General features: G+C 34.0%; 4 protein-coding genes and 1 pseudogene across 4 annotated transcripts; 2 read left to right on the top strand and 3 right to left on the bottom strand.

Moving 5' to 3' along the window:
* Positions 1-81: 81 nt before the first annotated feature.
* Positions 82-2,703, top strand: PDIL5-2 (PDI-like 5-2). The gene is made up of 5 exons (XM_012999440.2): positions 82-482; positions 1,056-1,159; positions 1,271-1,641; positions 1,812-2,119; positions 2,241-2,703. The coding sequence occupies exons 1-5, from the start codon at positions 234-236 to the stop codon at positions 2,511-2,513; spliced, it is 1,305 nt and encodes a 434-aa protein (XP_012854894.2). The 5' UTR covers positions 82-233; the 3' UTR covers positions 2,514-2,703.
* Positions 2,704-2,757: 54 nt separating this feature from the next.
* Positions 2,758-5,344, bottom strand: LOC105974355 (receptor homology region, transmembrane domain- and RING domain-containing protein 2). The gene is made up of 4 exons (XM_012999439.2): positions 4,884-5,344; positions 4,126-4,353; positions 3,613-4,017; positions 2,758-3,527 (listed from the first exon to the last, which is right to left on the bottom strand). The coding sequence occupies exons 1-4, from the start codon at positions 5,008-5,010 to the stop codon at positions 2,971-2,973; spliced, it is 1,317 nt and encodes a 438-aa protein (XP_012854893.2). The 5' UTR covers positions 5,011-5,344; the 3' UTR covers positions 2,758-2,970.
* Positions 5,345-8,901: 3,557 nt separating this feature from the next.
* LOC148771998 (receptor homology region, transmembrane domain- and RING domain-containing protein 2 pseudogene) lies at positions 8,902-9,916 on the bottom strand (annotated as a pseudogene).
* A 3,086-nt stretch (positions 9,917-13,002) lies between these two features.
* LOC105974228 (uncharacterized) lies at positions 13,003-13,818 on the bottom strand. The gene has a single exon (XM_012999295.2). The coding sequence runs from the start codon at positions 13,741-13,743 to the stop codon at positions 13,168-13,170; it is 576 nt and encodes a 191-aa protein (XP_012854749.1). The 5' UTR covers positions 13,744-13,818; the 3' UTR covers positions 13,003-13,167.
* Positions 13,819-17,035: 3,217 nt separating this feature from the next.
* ABCG25 (ATP-binding cassette family G25) lies at positions 17,036-22,795 on the top strand. Its single transcript, XM_012999327.2, has 3 exons — positions 17,036-17,460; positions 17,591-18,455; positions 21,515-22,795. The coding sequence occupies exons 1-3, from the start codon at positions 17,371-17,373 to the stop codon at positions 22,519-22,521; spliced, it is 1,962 nt and encodes a 653-aa protein (XP_012854781.1). The 5' UTR covers positions 17,036-17,370; the 3' UTR covers positions 22,522-22,795.
* Positions 22,796-22,848: the final 53 nt, after the last annotated feature.

The raw sequence follows: 22,848 nt of genomic DNA, 5'->3' as shown, positions 1-22,848 counted from the left end.
GGTTGTTTTGGTTCATTTTGAAGTTCGGGGGGGTATTTTACACGTTGGGTATAGTTCAGGTAGGTAAAATGAAGTTTACCCTATAAAATATAATTTTTATTCATTTTCCCTTAAAAAGAAAAAAGTATTAGTCCATAACTTTTGGGAAAGCCAAACAGGCCTTAGATCCTTAAAAATCCCTACAAACGGAAATTTAATCACTTGATTTGCTGAACTTTTAGTCAAATTAACTAATGGCTTCTTCTCCTCTACCGATCTACTCCTCTTCTTCTTCATATCTTCAGCGGCGAGTGCTGCTTTTGCTGCCATTACTTTTACTTTCGCCGCCGATCGCCGCCGCATCGGAAAATCAGTTCAAGTTGGATGGCAAAGTGTTGGAGCTCCACGATTCCAATTTTGACGCCGCGATTTCCAATTTCGATTATGTTCTCGTCGATTTTTATGCTCCCTGGTGCGGTCACTGCAAGCGTCTGGCGCCTGAGGTTTATTTATTTAATCATTTTTAGGTTTTCTATTGGATTTCAATTTATTGATTTGAGTTTCTGCTCGTACTAACATAGATGAGTGTGCTTAAGTTGTATTGACATGCTTGTTGCTTGCAGGTTTAAGATTTATTGAGAAAAAAAAAAAAAAAAAAAAAAAAGAAGCTGCCGAAATCACTGTTTAAAATGGATTAAACTTATGAATACCAAAATATTTTCAGTTAGCCTGATGAAAAAAAAAATTTGTGATCCCATGCTTGTGGGTGTTGATGATTTTATATGTGATTAGGCAGGACTATGGGTTGTTCCTTTTACTGGTAAAACGGGAGATTTTTCGTTCACCAAGAGAAGTTCTAAATCAATGTTTTTTTTATTTCAGTTGGGACTTTATCGATCCGATTAAAATGTTCATTGAATCAACAAATGCAACTGTCTACTTTTACCTCCCTGTATCGTGTTTCTATGAGTTCATCGTATAGTATTAGTGAACCCCAGTTGCTCCTGGTATCAAATTGAGTCATTATATTATACCATGTATAAAGAAGAATGACGAATGTGAACTTTGCACTGCAGTTAGATAAAGCGGCGCCTATTCTAGCTGGATTGAATCCGCCCGTAGTTGTAGCAAAGGTAGATGCGGACAAGTACAGAAAGATTGGTTCTGAGCATGATATTGAGTATGTCGCCTCTGTCTTCTACGTATTGAGTAAAATAGAAAATTGGTTAATGCTCCTGAGATCCAATATAATGGAGAAGGTACTCACAAATATTTATTCTATTTAATGCAGTGGGTATCCGACTCTAAAGGTTTTTATGCACGGAGTTCCTACAGAATATAACGGACCACGGAAAGCTGATCTACTTATTCAATTTTTGACAAAATTTGTTGCTCCTGCTGTCACTAATCTCAGTTCCGACTCTGCTATCAAAAGCTTTATTGAATCAGCAGGCGTAAATTTTCCTGTATTCATAGGCTTTGGCTTGAATGAGTCCATGATATCAAATATGGCAGCTAAATATAAGAAGAAAGCCTGGTTTTCTGTTGCCAATGATTTCTCAGAGGATATCATGTCCTTGTATGATTTCGATAAGGTGCCGGCTTTGGCTGCAATACATCCAGCCTACAATGAACAGAGTATCTTTTATGGGCCATTTGAAGGTTAGCCTGCTGATTGCCAATTTTTTGTTTGAAACCAGTAGTTATTTCAATTTTAATTGAATCTTATGACTTTCTAACATTTGACCTTTTCTAATTGTAATTTCATCATTAATTTTAATTTAGTTTTATAATATAAATCAGGAATTGATCTTTGTTTCTCTGAATTGCAGAAAAATTTCTTGAAGATTATATAAAACAGAGCTTGATCCCTCTGGTATTACCCATAAGTCTAGATTCATTGAAATCGCTTAGAGACGATCAAAGGAAAGTTGTTGTGACTATCTTGGAGGATGAAGAAGATGACAAATCCAAGGGAGTAATAAAAGTTCTAAAGGCTGCCGCCTCTGCAAATCGCGACTTGATATTTGGTTATGTTGGGTTCAAACAGTGGGAAGAATTTGTCGAATCGTTCGAAGTTTACAAGAAAACTCCACTTCCCAAGATGATTGTATGGGATGGTGATGAACAGTACTCCACTGTAAGTGGGCTTTAATTTTTATTTTATTTTTCCTTCTTTGGGTAGTTTGTAAGTATGACATTGATGCTGTTAACTCCCCAATATTCTAAGGTCGCGTATGTTGGTTTTTGTGGTTGAACAGGTTATTGGTTCAGAAAGCATAGAAGAAAACGACATGGGCACCCAAGTGTCGAGATTTCTTGAAGGCTACAGAGAAGGAAATGTAATACAAAAGCAAATCTCAGGTCCAACCTTAGTCGGATTCATAAACTCGCAATTTGGTGTTAGAATTGCTCTCATCTTAATTTTCGTGGTGGTGGTAATGGCTATGATCCTGTTTATGACTAAAGAAGAACCTCTGACTGTTGGCACTCGAGACCAGTCCGATGATGTAAGGACTGATAAGGAGGATTGATTGTGTTACACTCGTCGTTTCAATTTTGCGCCTATTTATTTCGCTTTTTTTTTATTTTTGGTAATTCGGACAAGTTTAGATAGATTATTGTTGTTAATTGCTAAATTATCGGAACTTAGATGAACATCAAGTTTGTTTCTGTACAAAGTACCGGTCTGTATTATTATTTACGACGAGGAATCTTTTGCTACTTCCCGATCTATTGTTCTTCTTGTTAATTCTACCAAGGAACGATGACCATAACTTATCAAATAGTATTAATTTATGACTCTGATTCTGAAATATTTAACGTATACACACCGAAAAAAGATCCCACAAAAATAAAATCAAAAAAACACAACACGAATCACAAAAATGAGAATGTCTGCAAGCAAAAACCTTATATGCTACAATGTACAAGTTTGGTTGTCAGTTGACCTTTTTACCCTTGTAAACAACAACATTTCGTGAACAGTAGTTAACAATCAGGAAGTGACTGTGCAGATGCAAACGGTGAAAAGCTCGCATTTGACTCGCTGTAATGAAGAGTATTCGCCTGACGGATCGAAGAAGATCCAAGGTAACTCGAAGAAGCATTTGCCTGGCTCGGTATATACGGTGACATGTATCTCGAATTCAGAGATGATAAAGAAGGGTAGCCAAACGAGTGAGGTGAAACTAAATAACCACCATTGGATCTTTGTGATGAAGAAGCATTTCTTAGATCGATGGAGCTCCTACTCGTACCTAAATGAGGATACAAATGAGGAGTGTTGGATAGAGATTGATGGCGCGAAAAAAACGAAGGATTTCGAGAAAGTGATGGAGCTATTTGCATGGCTGAAGAAGAAGCCAACGAGGATCTGAAAGAGGACAAAGCAGACGAGGAAGAAACGGAGTTCGATGATGACATCAGCAGCGGCGTAGATTCCGATGCTGGCGGCTCTCCTGTGGTGGTTCTTGCGTCACGTTTGCACACGGGGCAGAATGTTCTCCACGTTGTTAACCATGCGTCCACGCAAATCGCGTGGAATTCTGTTGGATAAAAAACGAATCTTTATTATTAACAAAACAAAGAAAAAAAAAAAAGTTGGAGAAAATTGGAGAAATTCGATCTTACTGTGGCGACAAGGGAGAATACGGATCTTTTCTCCCATGATATAATCTTCAAGACAAATTGCACATGTGCAAGAAGTGGAGTTGTCTTCGAGTACAGCTGTAAAGATAAGGCTAGGCATGGCTTTGACCAAACGCCCGCTCATACCGTGAAATTCTCGCACACATAGTGCGTGTGGCTGTTCTCTTCGAATCCGATGCCTTCGGACAAAGAAACAGGTAGCCAAGACTGCTGACATGGCGAGCAACGAAATGAAAGAGATAGCCATTATAGACCACGCGGAGTTTTCTGAACTCGGTACAATACATATATTCGCATCAGTGGACCCCACATACTTTGCTAGTGTTTCGCCGGAAGATTTCGAAACGAACACTGCTGGTATTTTTATACCAGCTGAATTTCCAGCCACTGCAATTTTTTCACACATCAATCGTCAATTCTAAAATTTCGCCCCTAAATAAATAATGCATAAAAGTATATGTACACAAAAAGGCCATATTGTGTAATAAGACGTACTTGCAACTAAATCATCGGTTTCATTGTCGAAGACGATTGCCGCTTTGAAACCTGCAGACTGCGCTCGTCTGACTTTGTCGTCGAAGCTACAATTTCCTCTGACTATCATCACGAACGATGATGTGTCATTCGTTTTCGGAACTATCTTATTCGTCAGCTTTGAGCATGCATCTACAGGTTCTGCTATATATATCGTACCGCATATCCCAGTCACTTTTACCGATGGAGCTGAAAATTTCGAGACTTGTGTATAAGTCAATGGCTCGTTAATCGATTAAAGCAAAATATAGACACCGATTTACGAAACAAACAACCGATAACTTCATAAAATTAAAAACACTTCCGAGATATCGAACTGGAACAAAGGAATGGATGAACTCAAATTACCAATTCCACAATTCCCTGAGTAAATTTAAGCATGAGAATGCATAAAAAATCCTTCATAGATTTCAATTATCAGATAAAAACCAAAACTTTCCACCACAAACAATTCAAGAAAGGCTTAAATATTGTAAATTAAAGAAATACTTAACACACTAAATTGAAATTAAGAGGCATTGAGTTGCTTCAGTTGAAAAAAACAAAACAAACAAACCCATTAGCACAAATTTGATAAAAATAACAACCTGGCATCCCTGGTTCAAGATCCGACACACACAAAAAATAAAAAAATAAATAAAAAATAATAATAAATAATAACTGGTGCTGAAATTGGAGGAACAGATAAAGAAGAAGAAGAAGGGAGAAAAAAAACTAACCAAAATTAGATTCAGTGTCTTGAAAATAAGAAGTAACGTTGTTGACTGTCAAAACGACATTGCAATAAGCCCCGAAAGAACCCATTAAACACAAAAGGCACCACAAAAATAGCCAGGATTTCAACATCTCTCTGAGCCCTAATTATTAAAAATCTCAACTTTAGCCCCCTTTTTGAAACCAATTTACCACACCCCCTTCCCTTTCTTTCTTGTTCGTGGCGGAGTTTCAGAAAATCAAAACATCAGCTTCCATACTGGGTTTGATTTTGTGATATATTTATGATGATTGGTTCTTTTAGGGGTTTTTTTTTTTTTTTGATTATCCGAGTTATATTCGAAGTATTATTTTTTTTCTTCTTCAAAAAGGGGACAAATTTTTGTACCAATCAAAATTCAGTTTGCTATTTATGGGACTTGTGTCTTTTTGTGTGGGTGTGCTGTAGTGATAATCTTGCATGAATATCTGTCCTGAATAAGAAAAGACAACATAAATAATATTTTTAATATATGGGCATATTACAAATAAGCCCATCAGTGGGAACTTATTCATAAAGAGATCCAGACAATATTCTCCTTTACCAATAAGTCCACACATGGTCCAGATTTATGTAAAGGACTAAAATAACCCCTCTTACTTTAATATGCTCCAATTTCATCCTTAACTTACTTTAACTTCAATTTGACCCCAACTTTCACAAATTATTCAATTTTGACCCAAAACTTTTTTTTTTTCACAAAATATTTTTTTTTCAAAAACTTTTTTTTTCCGCCGGATTCCGGCGTTGACCGGCGGTCAACGCCGGTCTCCGGCGTTGACTTTTTTTTTTTTTTTTTTTTTTTTTTTTTTCTTCCGGATTTTTTTTTTTCCGGATTCCGGCGTTGACTTTTTAATTTTTTTTTTTTTTTTTTTTTTTTTTTTTTTTTTTTTTTCCTTCCGGATTTTTTTCCGGATTCCGGCGTTGACCGGCGGTCAACGCCGGTCTCCGGCGTTGACTTTTTAATTTTAATTTTTTTATTTTTTTTTTTTTTTTTTTTTTTTTTTTTTTTTTTTTTTTCTGTAACTTTTTTTTCCGTTTAAACAGCAATATTGCTGTGAATGACAGTAATATTAACTATATTACTGTTAAACACAGTAAAATTAACTAAACTATAGTTTAACACAGTGATATTGCTATATTAATCTCTAGCACATTAATATTAACACAACAAAATTCATTATCATTGTATAATAAAGTAATATTACTATGTTGTCCGTTCAACAAATGTAAACAAAATAAAAAAAACCAAAAGAATTAATATTACTGTGAGTGACAGTAATATTACTATAGCAACAGTAATATTACTATAGCAACAGTAATATTACAATAGTAGACAGTAATATTATTACGTTACTCCGTGAATAACTCAAACAAACAAAATATCCAAACAAAAGAATAATATTGATGTGGTTGACAGGAATATTACTATAACAAACAGTAATATTACCGTCAACCACAGTAATATTATTGTGTTTACAGTAATATTACAATAATAGACAGTAATATTAATACAAACACCACAAAAAAATAATAATATTGATGTTGTTGACAGTAATATTATTGTGTTTACAGTTATTTTACTGTCAACGACAGTAATATAATTACGTTGACTTGTCAACAAATCAAAAAAAAATAGAAAAAAATAATAATAAATAAAAAAATATAATATTGCATTAATTTACTGTCAACGGCAACACAATTACATAAATGTAATGTCAACGGCAGTACAATTACGTTAATTAACTATCATTGACAGTATAATTACGTTAATTTACTGTCAGTGACAGCACAATTACGGTTAACGTTTAGCGGCGGACGTGGAAAAACAAAACAAACCAAACAAAACAAAACAAAAAACTTAAAAAAACACTAAAAAAAGAGACCGCCGGAAACCGGCGAAAAAATCCGGAAGAAAAGAAAAGAAAAAAAAAAGAAAAAAGCAAAAAAAAAAAAAAAAAAAAAAAAAAAAAAAAGTCAACGCCGGAGACCGGCGTTGACCGCCGGTCAACGCTGGAAACCGGCGAAAAAATCCGGAAGAAAGAAAAAAAAAAAAAAAAAAAAAAAAAATTAAAAAAGTCAACGCCGGAGACCGGCGTTGACCGCCGGTCAACGCCGGAATCCGGCGGAAAAAAAAAAGTTTTTGAAAAAAAAAATATTTTTTGAAAAAAAAAAATTTTTGGGTCAAAATTTAATAATTTGTGAAATTTGGGGTCAAATTGAGATTAAATTAAGTTAAGGATGAAATTGGAGCATATTAAATTATACTCCAAAAAAAAGTCAAAATTGAATTTTTGTGGTCAAAATTGAACTTTTATGGACAAAATTGATTAATTTGGATTACAATTAAGAATTGGGTATAAATGGTTGAGGGTAATATTGGGATATACATGAATGTTTCCTTTAGTTATAATAAATATTAAAGGGATGGGCTTATTGGTAAAAGAGATATGTCCCCTAAACCTAGAATAATAAACATGCTTGGTTGGGGACTTTTGCATAAAAATCCCTTAATATATATATATATATTATATATAATATTTAATTTATCACAACTTGCTGTTCGAACCCCACTCCAATTTGACTAATAGTATTTAAAATATAAACCATGTTACCTGAATTATCCTGAAATTACGAAAAAATTCTTTATATTTTGGTAATTACAAGTACTCATAACTATTTATCGTCCTTAAGTCTCTCTTATGGTGTTGAATTTACTTATCGAAAAAAGAGTTTTTCCATAAGAGAATACATAATTAAGAGTAGTAATTGTAATTATCCAAACATGAATGTAGAAGTTGTAATTATACAAACATAAGATTCTTTTGTAGTTTGATCTAACCTGGACTGGCGTAATTTGCCCTTGATAATATAAACTAGTCACCTCTATTTCTAATTAAATTGTTGTTTTGGTGATTTTTTTTTTTCCTCCAAATTTATCATTTCACATTTTTAATAATACATTAAATGTTTATTATTTATTTCCTCCTCCTAACTCATAAATAGTTTCAAACATTAATTCTCACAAATAAAAGAAACAATTAATGAAGAACAAATTATGGGTACATTTTATTCATATTATATATTTTTAATAAAATTAATGCATATTTATTAGTTTCTTTAAACGATACTTAAAATAAAAGGAAAGGAGCCAGAGAAAACTTAATTATTTAAATGCGAATAAGGACTAGTTAGTCTTTCTTTATTAAAAAATCTCTCATAATTTTGAAATAGATATTTTCCCATTTAAATTGATTATTTGTAAGAAAAGAAATTAAAAATGTTGTAATGATTAGTATTGCAAACTTGGCTCATAATATTATAATATTTTCCAGTCCTAATACAGGAGAATCTAGATTAATCTAATTAGGTCTTATTAAGAACAAGATAAGTGTTAACGATTATTAACTTTTTTTATTAGTGAAGTAGGTGCTTAACGCGGGCCCACCATTATATTATCATAATCCACAAAACAAAGTGGGCCCTCATTATTTATCATTATAATCCACATGAAAAAATAATAATATTATAATCAAATTTCAGCGGCGGCGGCGGCGGCCTGCCATTTTCGCCGCCGTGAACGGCGTCGGAGGTGGTGGATCCGAGGCCGAAAACGAAAATCAATCCATTAAAGTTGCTTCTATTGGGCCTCCCTCGATTCATTAAAGACTTTATTATATTTTTTTGATAAAAAATTAGATTAAAAGAAAATCGATCTACTCATGTTCAATTCGTGTTCGATCAGATTAAAGTTTGTTCGATTTCGACTCAATTTTTAATTGAATGAAGATCAAATATAAATTTTAAATCTTGATAAAATTACAAACAAACCTGCACAATCATGCATTCGTCTTGACTCGATTTTCTCATAATACTCCTATATGAAACCCTAAATAACATGTGCCACCAATATAATATTCAATATGCATGCATGGAAAAAGAAATTAAATAAATTTAACCGCTATGCGTTTTATGCATCTCTCTCTCTCTCTCTCTCTCTCTCTCTCTCTCTCACATATTACTTAAAGAGTGAAGGCGGCTGAATCACTCTAAAATGTGATCTCATCATAAAAGGGGAATACTGAGGGCAGGTTACAGTTAAAGGACGATGAGTATATATGGAGTGAGATTCATGATGAGGTCTCGAACAAGAAACCGAAGTTGCCGGAGCTGAGGTCATCGTTGATGACATCAGTAGCGGTGTAGATTCCGATGCTGGCGATTCGTCGGAGCTGGTTCTTGCATCCCGTTTGCACACGGGGCAGAATGTTCTCCACGTTGTTAGCCACGCCTTGACGCATACCGCATGGAATCCTATTCGAAAAAAAAAACATTATTAAAAAAAATAATAAAAATAAAGTAATAAAATAATTGGAGAAAATCGGAGAAACTCGATCTTACTGTGGTGGCAGGGGAGAGTTGTTAGCTTCTCTCCCATGTTGTAGTCTTTAAGACATACTGCACATGTCGAAGAAGTGCTCGTCGTCGTGTGAAATTCGCGAACGCGTCGCGTGCATGTGTGGGTGTTCTCTCTTCTAATCCGATGCCTTCGGACAACGAAACAGGTGGCCAAGAAAGCCGACATGGCGAAAGGAATTACAAAGGAGATAGCCACAATATTGCACCATGTGGAGTTTCCGGAGCTCGCGTCTGTGGGGCCCACGTATTTCGCCAGGGTTTCTCCGGAAGCTTCCGAGACGACGAACACCGCCGGTATCTTTATTATACCACCTGAATTTCCACCCACTGCAAAAAAAAAAAAAAAAAATCATATATCAACCATCAATACATCTTACATATAGATGATCAATACTTAACAAAAACATGAATAAATCCATATTGTACAAATTTCAATAAAAATAACAGCCTGAATGAAACAATTAATAGTAATTAATCAAACTAACCAAAATTAGATTCAATGTATTGAAAACATGAAGTAACGTTGTAACGGAGTGTCGAAACGACATCGCAGTAAGCTCCGATCGAAGAACCAATCATTAAACAGAAAAGACAGCAAAGAAATAGCCTGGATTTCAACATCTCTTTCAGCCCTAATTGAAAACCCCTTAATTATTTCTAGTGGGATGATTTTAATATGTACAGTGGTTCTTCTAGGGCTATTTGATTATCCGTGTTATATTTGGAGTATTCTTCTTCACAATTAGGACACAATATAACTTTGTACCAATCAAAATTTAAATTTAATTATTTATATTAAATTACGGGGGCAATATTTCAAAAGTGGGAAAATTAATTATTTAAATAAATTACAATTAACAATTATAATTAAAAAAAAAAAAAAAAAAGAGATTGATGTTGCAAGGCTTCTACACGATAAAGTTTGAATTTTGAACATTTTTATAAATTTGTTCTTGACGACGTCGTTTTGGAGAGGCTGAAAGACTTTTGTGTTGACTCGGGCCGGAAATTGGGGGATTCGGATATTAAAAGCCCAATAACTGAAAATGGGCTGGCTTAAATTATTGGGCTCAGTAGATGAAAACCTGAAGGAAACATTTTAATTAATTAATTATTTACTAATATAAAACTATATTTTAAATGTTGCATGTAGAAGTAATTTTAATGCATGTAATTTCCGGCTTTCAACTTCCAACAAACACACCTTTTGCAAGTGTTGGACTAATTAATTAGCTATAATAATTTTATTGCTATAGAGTCCTTATTTAAGTGAAACTATATATTAGGGGCGAATATTAAAATTAAAACATTGCTTTCATGACCATTATATACAATTGTAAGTGTAAGTCAACCAGAATCTCAAGGTTAGGTGTGGCATTAGTGTTTTTAATTCATAATTAACACATTGTAATTAAGTTTGTTTATGTATACGAGTCGTCGATTTCAAATTATGTGTCGGTAAGTACCTCTTATTGATTATTAATATCTCTATTTGTATCGTAAGGGGTTTCGAAAATTCGAAATCATACAATGCAAAAAAAAAAAAAAAAATCTACATATATAAGTCGAAAATATATTACTTAAAATCAGTGAAATTTATTTCTTTCACACGTAAGTCGTAAGATCGAGTATTGCTATAGTTACAATTTATTACGAAATTTATTCATTTATTTTTCCTGTACGGAGCTAGCGAAAACTCCAGGCCCTTGTCCTCCATGTTCAAATTGTTACATCGTCTATATTTGGTTGGTAGCTTGTAAAATCAGACCAACAATAAATTCGATGCATTTACTGATCTTTATTGACTATTTTACATGTACGTGTGGTCGAAAAATTAAATTGAATTTTATCGAATATCGACTACTAAAAACTCGTTTGAACTCAGTTCACTAAACTTCAACTTATTTTTCTCGAGTTCAGTTAGAAAAAAAATGATATAATTTACTCTGTCGAGTTCGGTTCGACTTGATTTGATCACAGTGCTAGCTAGCTACATTATGAAACCCTAAATAATATATTTTTCTATTAATGTATATATGTTGTGTGTATGTATATTATACGTGAATTTTTATTGGGTATTAGTTAAACTTAGCTACAATAATATTTATTGTGTCGGCAAACAATTTAATTAATATAGAGTGTATAATCAGAAAGAAATTATGAAATGATTAGGTCACGTACATATTAATTATTGCTGCCGGTTTAATTAATTTATGAAATGATTAATTAGCTAAACGTCGAGTCGCTGTCGAATTTGATCACATTTGAGAGAAGGGAATATATATGTCATTAAGTCTTAATTAGGTGGTACATTAAATTGCAAAATTCGTCTTTAAATTGACTTAATCTGTGATTTAGTTTCTAATTTTAATTGAACTAATCCTGCTGAATTGGTAATTCTTTTAACGTAAGCTTGCTTATTAAGTGGAAATTACCAAATTAGGCTCCAAATTATTATTTTACAACTTGTGAACATATCTCATAATTGTTCATCATTTCAAAACTGTCTTTCGGCACTCTAATTATTAAAGTAGCAAAACTTTTGCCTTTTTTTTTTAATTATTTATTTTTAATATATATATTTAATTTTTAGCTTCATAATTGTCTTACTAATTAACATATTTACATTTACTAATTACACCTAAACTTTCGTAATTAAATTATTTAAGTCCATCAGTGGCATATCTTTCTTATTTAAATTCTTGTTAATAATATATTTAGATTTGGCAAGTATCAGAAGAAAGTCAAAAGCTAGAAGCCCCGGGAAATTAAAAGGAGAATATATAAAATAGGGTTTTATATAACTTTGACCTCGAAAAAAGATAACATTAATTACCATTATTTATTAATTATGTAAAACAAACTTTACCTAATTCCCATCCCACTTCTTATAAAAGAAGGGTATATATATTTTATTATTTTATGATTTATTCATCGAATTATATTCTATCATACACGTGTATAGATTGATTAGGTACATTTTAAACATATTCATGTGAAAGTAACTAAAATGCATGAAAAAGTAGTCCATGGTGCAAAATGTACAAAGAAGAAATTAAATCACATATATAGTTGCTACAATATTAATTAGTCTTAAATGATAATAATAATGTACATTAATTGTGGTCCAATTCTCACCCCTATACTTATTATTTATTATTTTTTATTTTTTAATGAAGGGATGTTCGCAGCAAACCATATAGTTGCACTCTCATAGAATAGCTTACAAACTATACAAGAGACGTAAATTAAACTAGGTTAACTTGTGTGACAATGTCCATCTACCAACAATTTGCAACGGAATTCGAACCTGAATCAATTGATACATTCCCACTTGCTTCGATCGCTAGATCATCGATCGCGGGACTCGTATACTTGTTATTATTATAACTCTCTCACATGGGTTTTTGTAACTTGTTCTCATATGTACATACTTCCAAATAACACCACATGCTGTCCAGAAAGGATACCACAAATCCCACTATATTGCAATTGCAAATGGTCTACATATAGGACAATTCTTTAATTTGTGCACATTATTAAAAAAAGAATTGGACACTTGCTCCTAGGAATGTTCAAAACTAAGATTATAAAAATTTACTAGAAATTTTACCACTAATACATTCAACATTCAAATATATATATAATATTATTGCAAGAAAATATTTCAAGAAGAGTGAAAATTAATTCGTGTGACAAATTAAAGTGCAAATTACATATTAATAGTAATCTATAGATATGGCAAAGCTACACTTATTTTAGGCCATATATATAAATTAATATACATACATTGATAAATTATTAATTAATTAATAATGATGGTCCAAACCTTAGCTCGAACGGCGATTAAGAAGATAATGTGGGCTAGGTTGTCTACTAGGGAGATACACAATTGATTCAGAAACATTACAACTTCTCTTGCAAGAAGTGTACATGTTTATGAACCCGAATCTATCGCTTAAACTCCTCGTAATATTCTTCGATATGATGCTACTATCGTCTTTCGAGCATTCCACTAGCGCCGCGAAGAACGGATCGTCGTCTCTTTGGAACCTATTGCTTTTCTTGGGAGAGATCTCTTCTTGGTGTAGGCCGAGCTTCTTCCCGGAGGAATTCGGCGGCAATGGGAGGAGATGCTCGGTGGTGGAATATTCTCCGTTCTTGATATGGGACGACCCGCCGCCTACTAATTGCCGGTGCTTCGGGATTCCGGGGATTTGCTCCCACGAGAACGGTACTCCTTTGAATTTGAGTGGGGTGTTGGTCGAAATCGGACTGAATTGGTAGAATTCTTCGGTGAAGGACAATGACGAAGAATTTGACGACGAAAACGAAGGCGTTCGCCGGCCGTGTGCCGCCGATGGCCGGAAAATTGGGGTGGAGGAGTGGAGGGTTTCTTCCTCCATTGACCAATTTGAGGTGGTGTTTTTTATAATTGTGTAGTGTGTGTAAACTTTTTAACTAAGTTTTGTGCTCTTGTGGCCAATATATATGAATTGAGCAATATTATTGGTTTAATTTTGTATTTAAAATAAATAATAAAAAATATGGTATAGTAAAATAACAGAAAAGGACCCAAGTTGGCAAGTCATAATGAATAAGGAGGGGACAAAATTGGAAAATAATAATAGAAGTGGGTATGATGTGGATATATACCATTATTGCATTGCCCATATTATTATGAAGGGTATGTGAATTATTAATTATTTAATAAATAATATATTATAAATTATAAATTATAAATTATGAATTATAAATTACACTGAGTGGTTGCAATGCTATTATATGGACGTGCCCAAGAGTGGTACTAACCACTCATTTGGGTGGTCAATTTTTGCCTTTTTAATTTAGTCAAAATTGTAATTGATTAAACACTAAGCCTCTCATTAATTTAATTATCTTCCGGCACCATATCAAAATCTTACTTACTACTAAGTTTTCTTTATAAATTAAATAATGTAATAATCAAGGTATACTTAAAATATCCAGCAACCAATCGAAATCCTACTTACTACTAAGTTTAATAATCAAGATTTAGTTTAAATATTCGAGTTTTAATGTTAAAATTTTAAAACTTTTATATTATAATTCTCTGAAAAACACAACTACTTGTAATGAAATATTTTTTTATAATGAGCATGATAATTATTTAGATTAATATCATGCATTGCATAATTTTTATTTATTGTATATTTTTATTATTAATTATAACAAAATATTATTGTTTTGGGCCTCTTAATTAATCCGGTTGGGTTGATGGATATAAATATGGCCCAATAGAAGCAAGTTAAATTGGCCCATATAAGTGTGGTCTGGACTACCAAATTTGTGCATGAATTTTAAAGCATTGGATCCTTCTCTATAGTTTTCCTTATGAAATTTGTCATTATTACATAATTTTCATTAAATTATTGAACTTTTTGTTAGTGTCACGTTTATGTCGTAATAATTCTTTTTATTTAAATTAATTTATTTTTAGCTGTAAGAATATTCACTACTTGATCACTAATTCCTTTTGTTTATTAATTAATAAAGTATTAAGTTGATTATGAGATTAATCATAACGCATGACCCAAGTTTTTATCAAAAAAAAAAAAAAAAAACCCATGTCCTATATATAGTGGTGCAATATTTATTTATTTATTTTCATTTTTATTGGAGGAAATGATTGCATGTGAGGCTATCAAATTTATTCATGTAATTCTACCTAACTTTTGCACAATTATTATTCAAGTTCTAAACTCCGTATAGTGTTTAAAGTGTGAAAAAGGTCAAGAGCCCACCAATTTTGACAATTGTTATTTTTATTATTATTTTTGCCTTTTTTTTTTTTTTTTTTTCACTTATGTAGTCAAACAACATTGTACTAATTAATTATGTGTTTAGAAATAACGTTGCTCCAAAGAATTGGGCATTCTTTAGCTATGCATCTCTATCTAAGTATCGTTATGCTTATCCATATAGTTTTATTTCCGAATAATCATATATGTGCACTGAATACAGTACGATCGAATCCTAGTGACAAGTCAGATACTAATATTTCTACAAATATATGATTAAATTGTAGGATGGAGTTTCAAATGATGAATTGAAAAGCTAAACTATGGTAGAAACTTAAGAGAAAATTGGATCAACTTCTGATAATTACTTTTTGGGCAAATTACAGTCACTCGAAATATGATCAATTTAAGAAAAAAAATTCCTTATGTTTATGTTATTACAACCGATCCCTTAACTATGTATTGTCATACACATCCATTCTAACGATGTTAAGCTTTTACCTAAAAAAGGAGGATGGTTTTCGTCGTAAGACAATACATAGTTGATGAGGGGGTGATTGTAATTAACCCAAACATAAGGGGTTTATTACTAATAAAGTAATAATACACCCGGTGTCTGAAGTGACACGCGCTGAAAAGTGAGAGTGTGCATCTCTTTTCCCGGGTAGCTAATAATAGAACCGAAAGAAAGAACAAATCGAAGTGGGCTACTACGATTTTGTGTGACAGATTATTGAAGTGGGAAGCATGTTCTCTCATCTCACGCTATATGCCTCGCTTATGCGACACGCGTATACCGCCTCCTTCTTCTCAACCATTGTGCAATTGACATGTCATCATTCATTTCCACAATTATTTTTCCCATCCACTAATTACTTTTTGCACCTTTCTTATACCAACAAATATATTTATTTCTTTAAAAAAAGAAAAATCAAGGTTCAACATTAACTTAAAAAAATACTTCTTAATTAAATTATTAACACCATATATGCATATATGTAATTTTTTATAATTACCTTAATTAGCAAAGTACGAAAATATTCCACGTAAGTTATTCTATATCTCGGAGTACTTGCCCCCGTTGAGGATTTTTGCCGTGAATGTCCAATTACTTACGGAATCAGTTGAAGCTGTCGTTACGAGATTCATTAATTAAGAGCAACCAAACGAGGCCTTACTACACTGAAAACCCGGGTAATTCTTGAAAATCCGAACCACTTTATTTAAAAAAAGGCAACAAAAAAGCAGCTGGATCTGGATATGGATATGAACAACAGTATAATATACATTGAATTTGTTAGACAATCTGCCAAATAATGACTCAAAATTGCTCACTTTCATAATAATATACATCAAAGTTTGGCTCACAAAAAAACAATATGTTATAAATTAAGTAAATAATTAATTAATTAATAAATGAACGTGACTCCCTCACGTCACGGTCAACATTAATTAATGGCATGTAAGTTGTAACCCTAGTGTAATTACGTACCTTCAATCCATGCCAATTTTACTATCTTATTTTTTTTTTGAATAAATTCTAATCATATTTTATTAGCTTGAATTATTATTATTATTAATTAATATTATTTCTATCATAGTGGAAGAAATATCGGGGTTCGAATATCTTTGAGTTCGCATATTATTACAAGGATAAATATTTATAAAATATGTCTTTTGAAAAAGAAACAGAATATTGCTCTGTAGATATATAGTTTATTGGTAAAATATAAAGTAGTATAAACTAGAATATCTTGAGTACGAATACCACATCATTTCACAAAAGATGAATTATTAAAATTTAAAATTGGAAAATAGAATATATCTTGCAATAAAAATAATAATTAATAATGATATATAAAATGCCTATAAAAGAATTAATAATAATATATTATAAAATATAAATTTGACTAGATGAAATTAATGTAGAAAAAGAAAAGAAAGCATAGGTCATGTATCTTGTATCAAGAAATCAAGAATGGAGGAGAGAGAGGTGGCTTTGTGGGTCAAGTGCCACGTAGCAATAGTTTATGTAAGGAGGGGAGGATGACGTGGCACGCATTGGGTACTGAAAAACCAAATAAATAGAGGGTGTGACCATCCATCAATTGCTTCTCCTCTCAAATATTTCTTTCTAATATTTTTCCACTACTTGCTTAATTTTTCACTATATAACCTAAGTTTTTTTATTTATTTAATTTCAATTTTGCTTCTTTTAATTGCTACTAGTAAATAATAATATAAAACAATATAATGCTGGATTGTGGTGATCAAGCAGCAGCAGCAGAAAATCCTGCAAATGGAGGAGAAAAAATCAATTCTTCTTCCTCAATCACTCTCAAGGTAATTGCTAGATTTTTTATGATTTTTTAATTATTTTTTAGTTTTTTTGATGTTTAATTGACGATGAATTTTTTTTTTCTTTTTTTTTTTGGCTTTAATAATGATTTAATTTTCTTGGTTTTTTGTGCAGTTTTTGGATGTTTCTTACAGAGTAAAGCTGCATGGGGCCAATGTGAAATCAAGAACCAGCAGCATAAGGAGCATGCTCTGCGGCGGCGGCGCCGCCGCTTCCGACGTGGAGAATCCGGCGGCGGTCCACCGCCATCAAGAGCGGACGATCTTGAACGGCATCACCGGGACGGCGGCGCCGGGGCGTGTGCTTGCCATACTCGGGCCATCCGGCAGCGGCAAATCGACGCTGCTGAACGCGCTCGCCGGCCGCCTCCACCACGGCCACGGACTCACCGGAACGGTGATGTTCAACAGCCGGAAGCTGACGAAGCAGGTCCTGAAACGAACCGGGTTCGTTGCCCAGGATGACGTGTTGTACCCGCATCTAACGGTCCGGGAAACTCTGGTTTTCTGCTCGCTACTCAGGCTGCCGAACTCCATGGCCGGAGACGAAAAAATCGCCGTCGCGGAGTCCGTGATCTCCGAGCTGGGTTTATCGAAATGCGCGGACACGATCATCGGAAACAGCTTCGTTCGGGGGATCTCCGGCGGGGAGAGGAAGAGGGTGAGCATAGCTCATGAGATGCTGGTGGACCCCAGTCTGCTGATCCTCGACGAGCCCACCTCCGGGCTGGACGCCACGGCGGCGTACAGGCTGGTGGCGGCGTTGGGTGGGCTGGCGGCGAAGGGGAAGACGGTGATGATGTCCGTCCACCAGCCGTCGAGCCGTGTCTACCAGATGTTCGACGATTTGCTTGTGCTGTCGGAAGGGAGGTGTATATACTTCGGTAAAGGAAGCGAAGCAATGGCTTACTTCGACACCGTCGGATTCTCGCCCGGCTTTCCGATGAACCCCGCGGATTTCCTCCTCGATCTCGCTAATGGTACGTCGTCGTTTTCTCATCATTACAATTATTATCTTGTCTCTATACATTAATCTTGCATTTAAATCTTTAATTAGTATATATACTCGTGCGAGTATCTTTGTGCGTATATACGTATTTTCAATGTATTTTGGATAGCCTAATAGTCATTACACCATATACGTCTAACTTTTATGTGTATAGGAAAAAATGTGCGTCTCGGGTTTAGGTTTAAAGTGTATTCGTACGAGAAATTATTGTGTTTCGAAAATTCGTTTTAGGCTCGATTTGGATCGTATAATTTGAACACATTTTTAGAATTCGTACAATTTTAATCGATGTGACTAGTAATTAATCAGTTGACAAGTTGCGAAAATAAGTAAACGATACAAGTTAAAATGAATTTGGCTTGATGCCAAGTTTCGCAATAATGGGAGATGCTAGTTGGCTTTGTCCATCTAGATTTTTATTTTTGCATCTCTGCCCCTTTTAAGTAAACAAATTAAAGTATATATAGGTGTATTTAATGTGCCCATTTTTTTTTTTTTTTAATTTTTAATTTTTTTTTTTTAAATTCTAACATGGAACGGGGCGAGAATTAATTATGAATGATTATTAAATTGTGGTAGAAATTAAATCATAATCTTCACCTTTTGGTATAAATATGCTATAGTGTCATTTTCAAGTATTAAATATTTTCACCTACATTCTTGGAGTTTTTCTTCCAAGAATTGACAATAGTTGACATAAGTAGGAAATTTTTCCGACGACTTTCGAGGTTTGTGTTCAAATCCGACTGCTCAGCTGCAAGTTGTTGAACAACACTTGTGAGCGGTGGTTGTGAAAATGATAACCGACATTATTGCGTTGTCTGAATATTTGCATCTATTTAATTTGATTGCGAAAGACTACTTATATACATATACATATATACATACCATTCTAGATATTTTTACGTTCGATAGTATAGTGACATTGTTTCTTGGTTTCGAAATCATCGGTCTCGATTGACATTTATATTTGACTAGTGTTTTAGTTCGTATTTTAAATAAAATACGAAAAAAGAGTGAGAATCAACTTTGGTGTGTAATTATATTGGTCTTTTTCATAAAGCATCACTAACAAAAAAAACTCCCTTAAACAATTTTTTTTCGAGAAGAAGTGGGAGATGGTGTCGTAATCAGATTCGTTCGAAATACTTTTTTTTAAGACAAAAGTAAGCCAGCCAAATAGACCATTATTAATTAATATTGAATTAAATTTTGTTGGAAACATGGGTATCGAATATAATAAGATATCCAACGAATCATCTGATGCTATTTTGCATTGTTGGAATATCAAAAAAAAAAAAAAAATAATGGACCCCATTTTATCTTCTTCTTCGTCGTCGTCGATTCTTATGCTTAAATAGAATTTAAATTAAAAAAAAAAATTCTCCAACATTACATATGTGAGGTGTGGAATGGAGGACCCTTGTTCACCTATCAATTTTTTGTATGTATATATATGTATATATAAATAGGTAGTTTGAGCTGTAGAAGCATTGGAATTTTTCCTAAAGGTAGATTTGAATTATTGAAATGTGCCAACTATAGTATGAATTAAATTGAATTATTTGATTTGGATGATCTGTGGGGACAAAGTTGAAAACATGGTTTTCTTGAATTTTAATTTTTTTTTTATTGTTTTTGACTGATCACTGAGTTGAGAAAGTGACATGTTATGGCTTTTCTTGAAATTAGCATCTTATACTTCTTCACACACACACACACACACACACACATATATATATATATATATATGATTATCTTGGAGAGGAATGGAGAAGCTGCAGTTGGAGTGGCCTTCTCCATGATCTTTTAAATTTTTGGATTGCACACACACACACACACACACGTGTGTGTGTGTGTGAAGCATTACTTTACAATGATGGAGTATGGTATGGTGACTTTAGAACTTAGCCCATGTCACATTATGTGTCTGAGAATTGAGATAAGAGATCTATACATACACTTATCATGATCTGTTAGGTGTATACATATATATGACGTGTCGTTTCCGATTTACGTGGTTTAAAATAATGTACAATATTTGAAAATTTTCGAGTGTAAAACTTGTATAATGCGGACTTAAGGTAGTGTTAGGAGGGATAAACGAGACACGGAAGCAAAGGGTTCTTGCCGAATTTCTTTTTTTAATTTATCGGGTTTTTTTGGAGAATAATTAAATGGTGGGACAATGTCACTAAGACAAAGTTTAATGATAAAAAAGCAGCACTTGCCTTGTTGGGAGAAGCATTTTGACTGGCTAATATTTTGTTTATAATTGTTTAAGGTTTGTTCTGTTTAGAGCATTTCTGAACCAACATTTAAAAGCAGAGGGATTTGTTCTGTTAATTTCTCGTTGGACGCAATCATGATAATCTCGATTATTATTATTATTATTATTATTATTATTATTATTATTATTATTATTATTATTATTATTATGCTCTAACGTGACAACACTGCCTGCGTTGGATGCCATCGAAAAATTTAAATAAAGTTGTGCCATTAACAAATACTTATGCAATTTGCATGGCTCCACAACAATATACAAATTAGATAGTGGTTCCTGCATTATCGATCTTTTCGATACAACCTGTTCTTTTATAACCCGAGAATATATATCTGATGCATCGCGATTCTTATTCGTCGAATTCGATGTCAGTGAAATTTCTTATCGTGCTATATCGCTTTGTTGTCGAGGTTCTTGTTTCAAGAATCTGAGTATAGTACATATGTATATATATATTTCGATTTGCTCAAAATAAACTGATGTTGTTTCTTTATTACTTTTAATTTATTTTGAAAAAAAAAAGAAAGCAAAGTGGAGATGGTGGCCCTAAAAATCCATCATCAGCAGCCATTATGTGTTGAGTGGACTCCCACTTCAGTAGTGCAACTACATGTGTCTGGTTCTTGATTCCTAGTATACGTCTGAAAACCCGATGGCGTCACGATATTTCTCGAAACTTTTTGCATAGAATCCGACCCTTTATTATCGAATCTTGATAAATCCCACTTTCTTGATTTTTTCAGGTGTATGTCAGTTCGACGGTTCGAGCGAAAGGGAACGGCCGAACATGAGACAAGCCCTTGTTTCTTCTTACAACAATGTACTAGCACCAAAGGTGAAAGTGGCTTGCATGGACCCACCAAATGCAACCACAAGAGACAACACCACAACAATCAATGGAAGCAGCCATACTTGCATGACTCATTTCTCCACTTGGTTCAATCAATTCGTAATCCTACTCCAACGAAACCTCAAAGAAAGAAAACATGAAACATTCAACTCGCTGAGGGTCTTCCAGGTCATCGCCGCCGCACTACTCGCCGGATTCATGTGGTGGCACTCCGACTATCGAGATGTACAAGATCGCCTAGGCCTACTCTTCTTCTTCTCCATCTTTTGGGGGGTTTTCCCCTCATTCAACGCAGTGTTCGCCTTCCCTCAGGAACGGGCCATTTTCATGAAGGAACGGGCCTCCGGTATGTACACACTCTCCTCGTACTTTTTAGCCCGAATCACTGCAGATTTGCCCATGGAGTTAATCCTCCCCACATTGTTCGTTTCGATCACGTATTGGATGACGGGTCTAAAACCGGAATTTTCCGCTTTCTTGCTAACCCTATTTGTCGTTTTGGGTTACGTGCTCGTTTCGATTGGGCTTGGACTTGCATTGGGTGCTCTAATAATGGATGCTAAGCAAGCCTCGACTTTAGTGACCGTTACTATGCTTGCATTTGTTCTTACGGGGGGTTATTACGTGCACAAGGTACCGTCTTTTATGGCGTGGGTGAAGTACGTTTCGACTACTTTTTACAGCTACAGGCTTCTTATCAATGTCCAATATGGAGATGGTGAAGGTGTTTCCTCTTTGCTCGGTTGCTCGAGTGGTGGACAAGATAGAGCCACGTGTAGGTACATCGATGAAGATGTTCGTGGGCAAATGGGGCCCGCAGTGAGTGTGGGGGTATTGTTGCTCATGTTTGTGGGGTATAGGTTGTTGGCTTATATTGCGCTGAGACGAATCAAGGCTTGAGAAAACATGACTTAGTGCCTAATGTTGTAACATCGTACGATGAAGAATGCGATTCGATGTGGGTGGGGGCTAACTGCGTTACGGAGGAAGTAGGAGAAGTAATGTTTTTAGTTTCGATTACGAAAAGTGTAGAGAGAATTTAATTTGTAAGACAATTAATTGACTCTTTTAATGTGTCATCATCATCATCAGAATCATGTGCTTGCCATTGAAATTGGCTAAGCCTTTGCATTTCTAATTTCTATCAAGTAATATATATTAGTTGGCTTTTCAATATTGTTTTTCTTCGCAATTTCGAACAAATCCTAGAATATTTGTGTACTCCAT

Source organism: Erythranthe guttata, chromosome 3 (assembly GCF_056151865.1).
Source record: "Erythranthe guttata isolate IM_541 chromosome 3, IM_541, whole genome shotgun sequence".
Classification (NCBI taxonomy): domain Eukaryota; kingdom Viridiplantae; phylum Streptophyta; class Magnoliopsida; order Lamiales; family Phrymaceae; genus Erythranthe; species Erythranthe guttata.
Note: the sequence above shows the minus strand (reverse complement) of the source record. Positions and strands in the feature narration are given on the sequence as shown.

What these genes read in the sequence shown, in the direction of transcription:
- LOC105974355 (XM_012999439.2), bottom strand. Translation starts at nt 5,010, where the DNA reads ATGTTGAAATCCTGGCTATTTTTGTGGTGCCTTTTGTGTTTAATGGGT. An exon ending in AGACACTGAATCTAATTTTG is followed by an intron (nt 4,354 to 4,883) that starts GTTAGTTTTTTT and finishes CGAAATTTTCAG; the next exon opens with CTCCATCGGTAAAAGTGACT. An exon ending in TATTCTCCCTTGTCGCCACA is followed by an intron (nt 3,528 to 3,612) that starts GTAAGATCGAAT and finishes TTTATCCAACAG; the next exon opens with AATTCCACGCGATTTGCGTG.
- LOC105974228 (XM_012999295.2), bottom strand. Translation starts at nt 13,743, where the DNA reads ATGGAGGAAGAAACCCTCCACTCCTCCACCCCAATTTTCCGGCCATCG.
- ABCG25 (XM_012999327.2), top strand. Translation starts at nt 17,371, where the DNA reads ATGCTGGATTGTGGTGATCAAGCAGCAGCAGCAGAAAATCCTGCAAAT. An exon ending in CTTCCTCAATCACTCTCAAG is followed by an intron (nt 17,461 to 17,590) that starts GTAATTGCTAGA and finishes TTTTTTGTGCAG; the next exon opens with TTTTTGGATGTTTCTTACAG. An exon ending in CCTCCTCGATCTCGCTAATG is followed by an intron (nt 18,456 to 21,514) that starts GTACGTCGTCGT and finishes TGATTTTTTCAG; the next exon opens with GTGTATGTCAGTTCGACGGT.
- PDIL5-2 (XM_012999440.2), top strand. Translation starts at nt 234, where the DNA reads ATGGCTTCTTCTCCTCTACCGATCTACTCCTCTTCTTCTTCATATCTT. An exon ending in CTTTTATGGGCCATTTGAAG is followed by an intron (nt 1,642 to 1,811) that starts GTTAGCCTGCTG and finishes TCTGAATTGCAG; the next exon opens with AAAAATTTCTTGAAGATTAT. An exon ending in GTGATGAACAGTACTCCACT is followed by an intron (nt 2,120 to 2,240) that starts GTAAGTGGGCTT and finishes GTGGTTGAACAG; the next exon opens with GTTATTGGTTCAGAAAGCAT.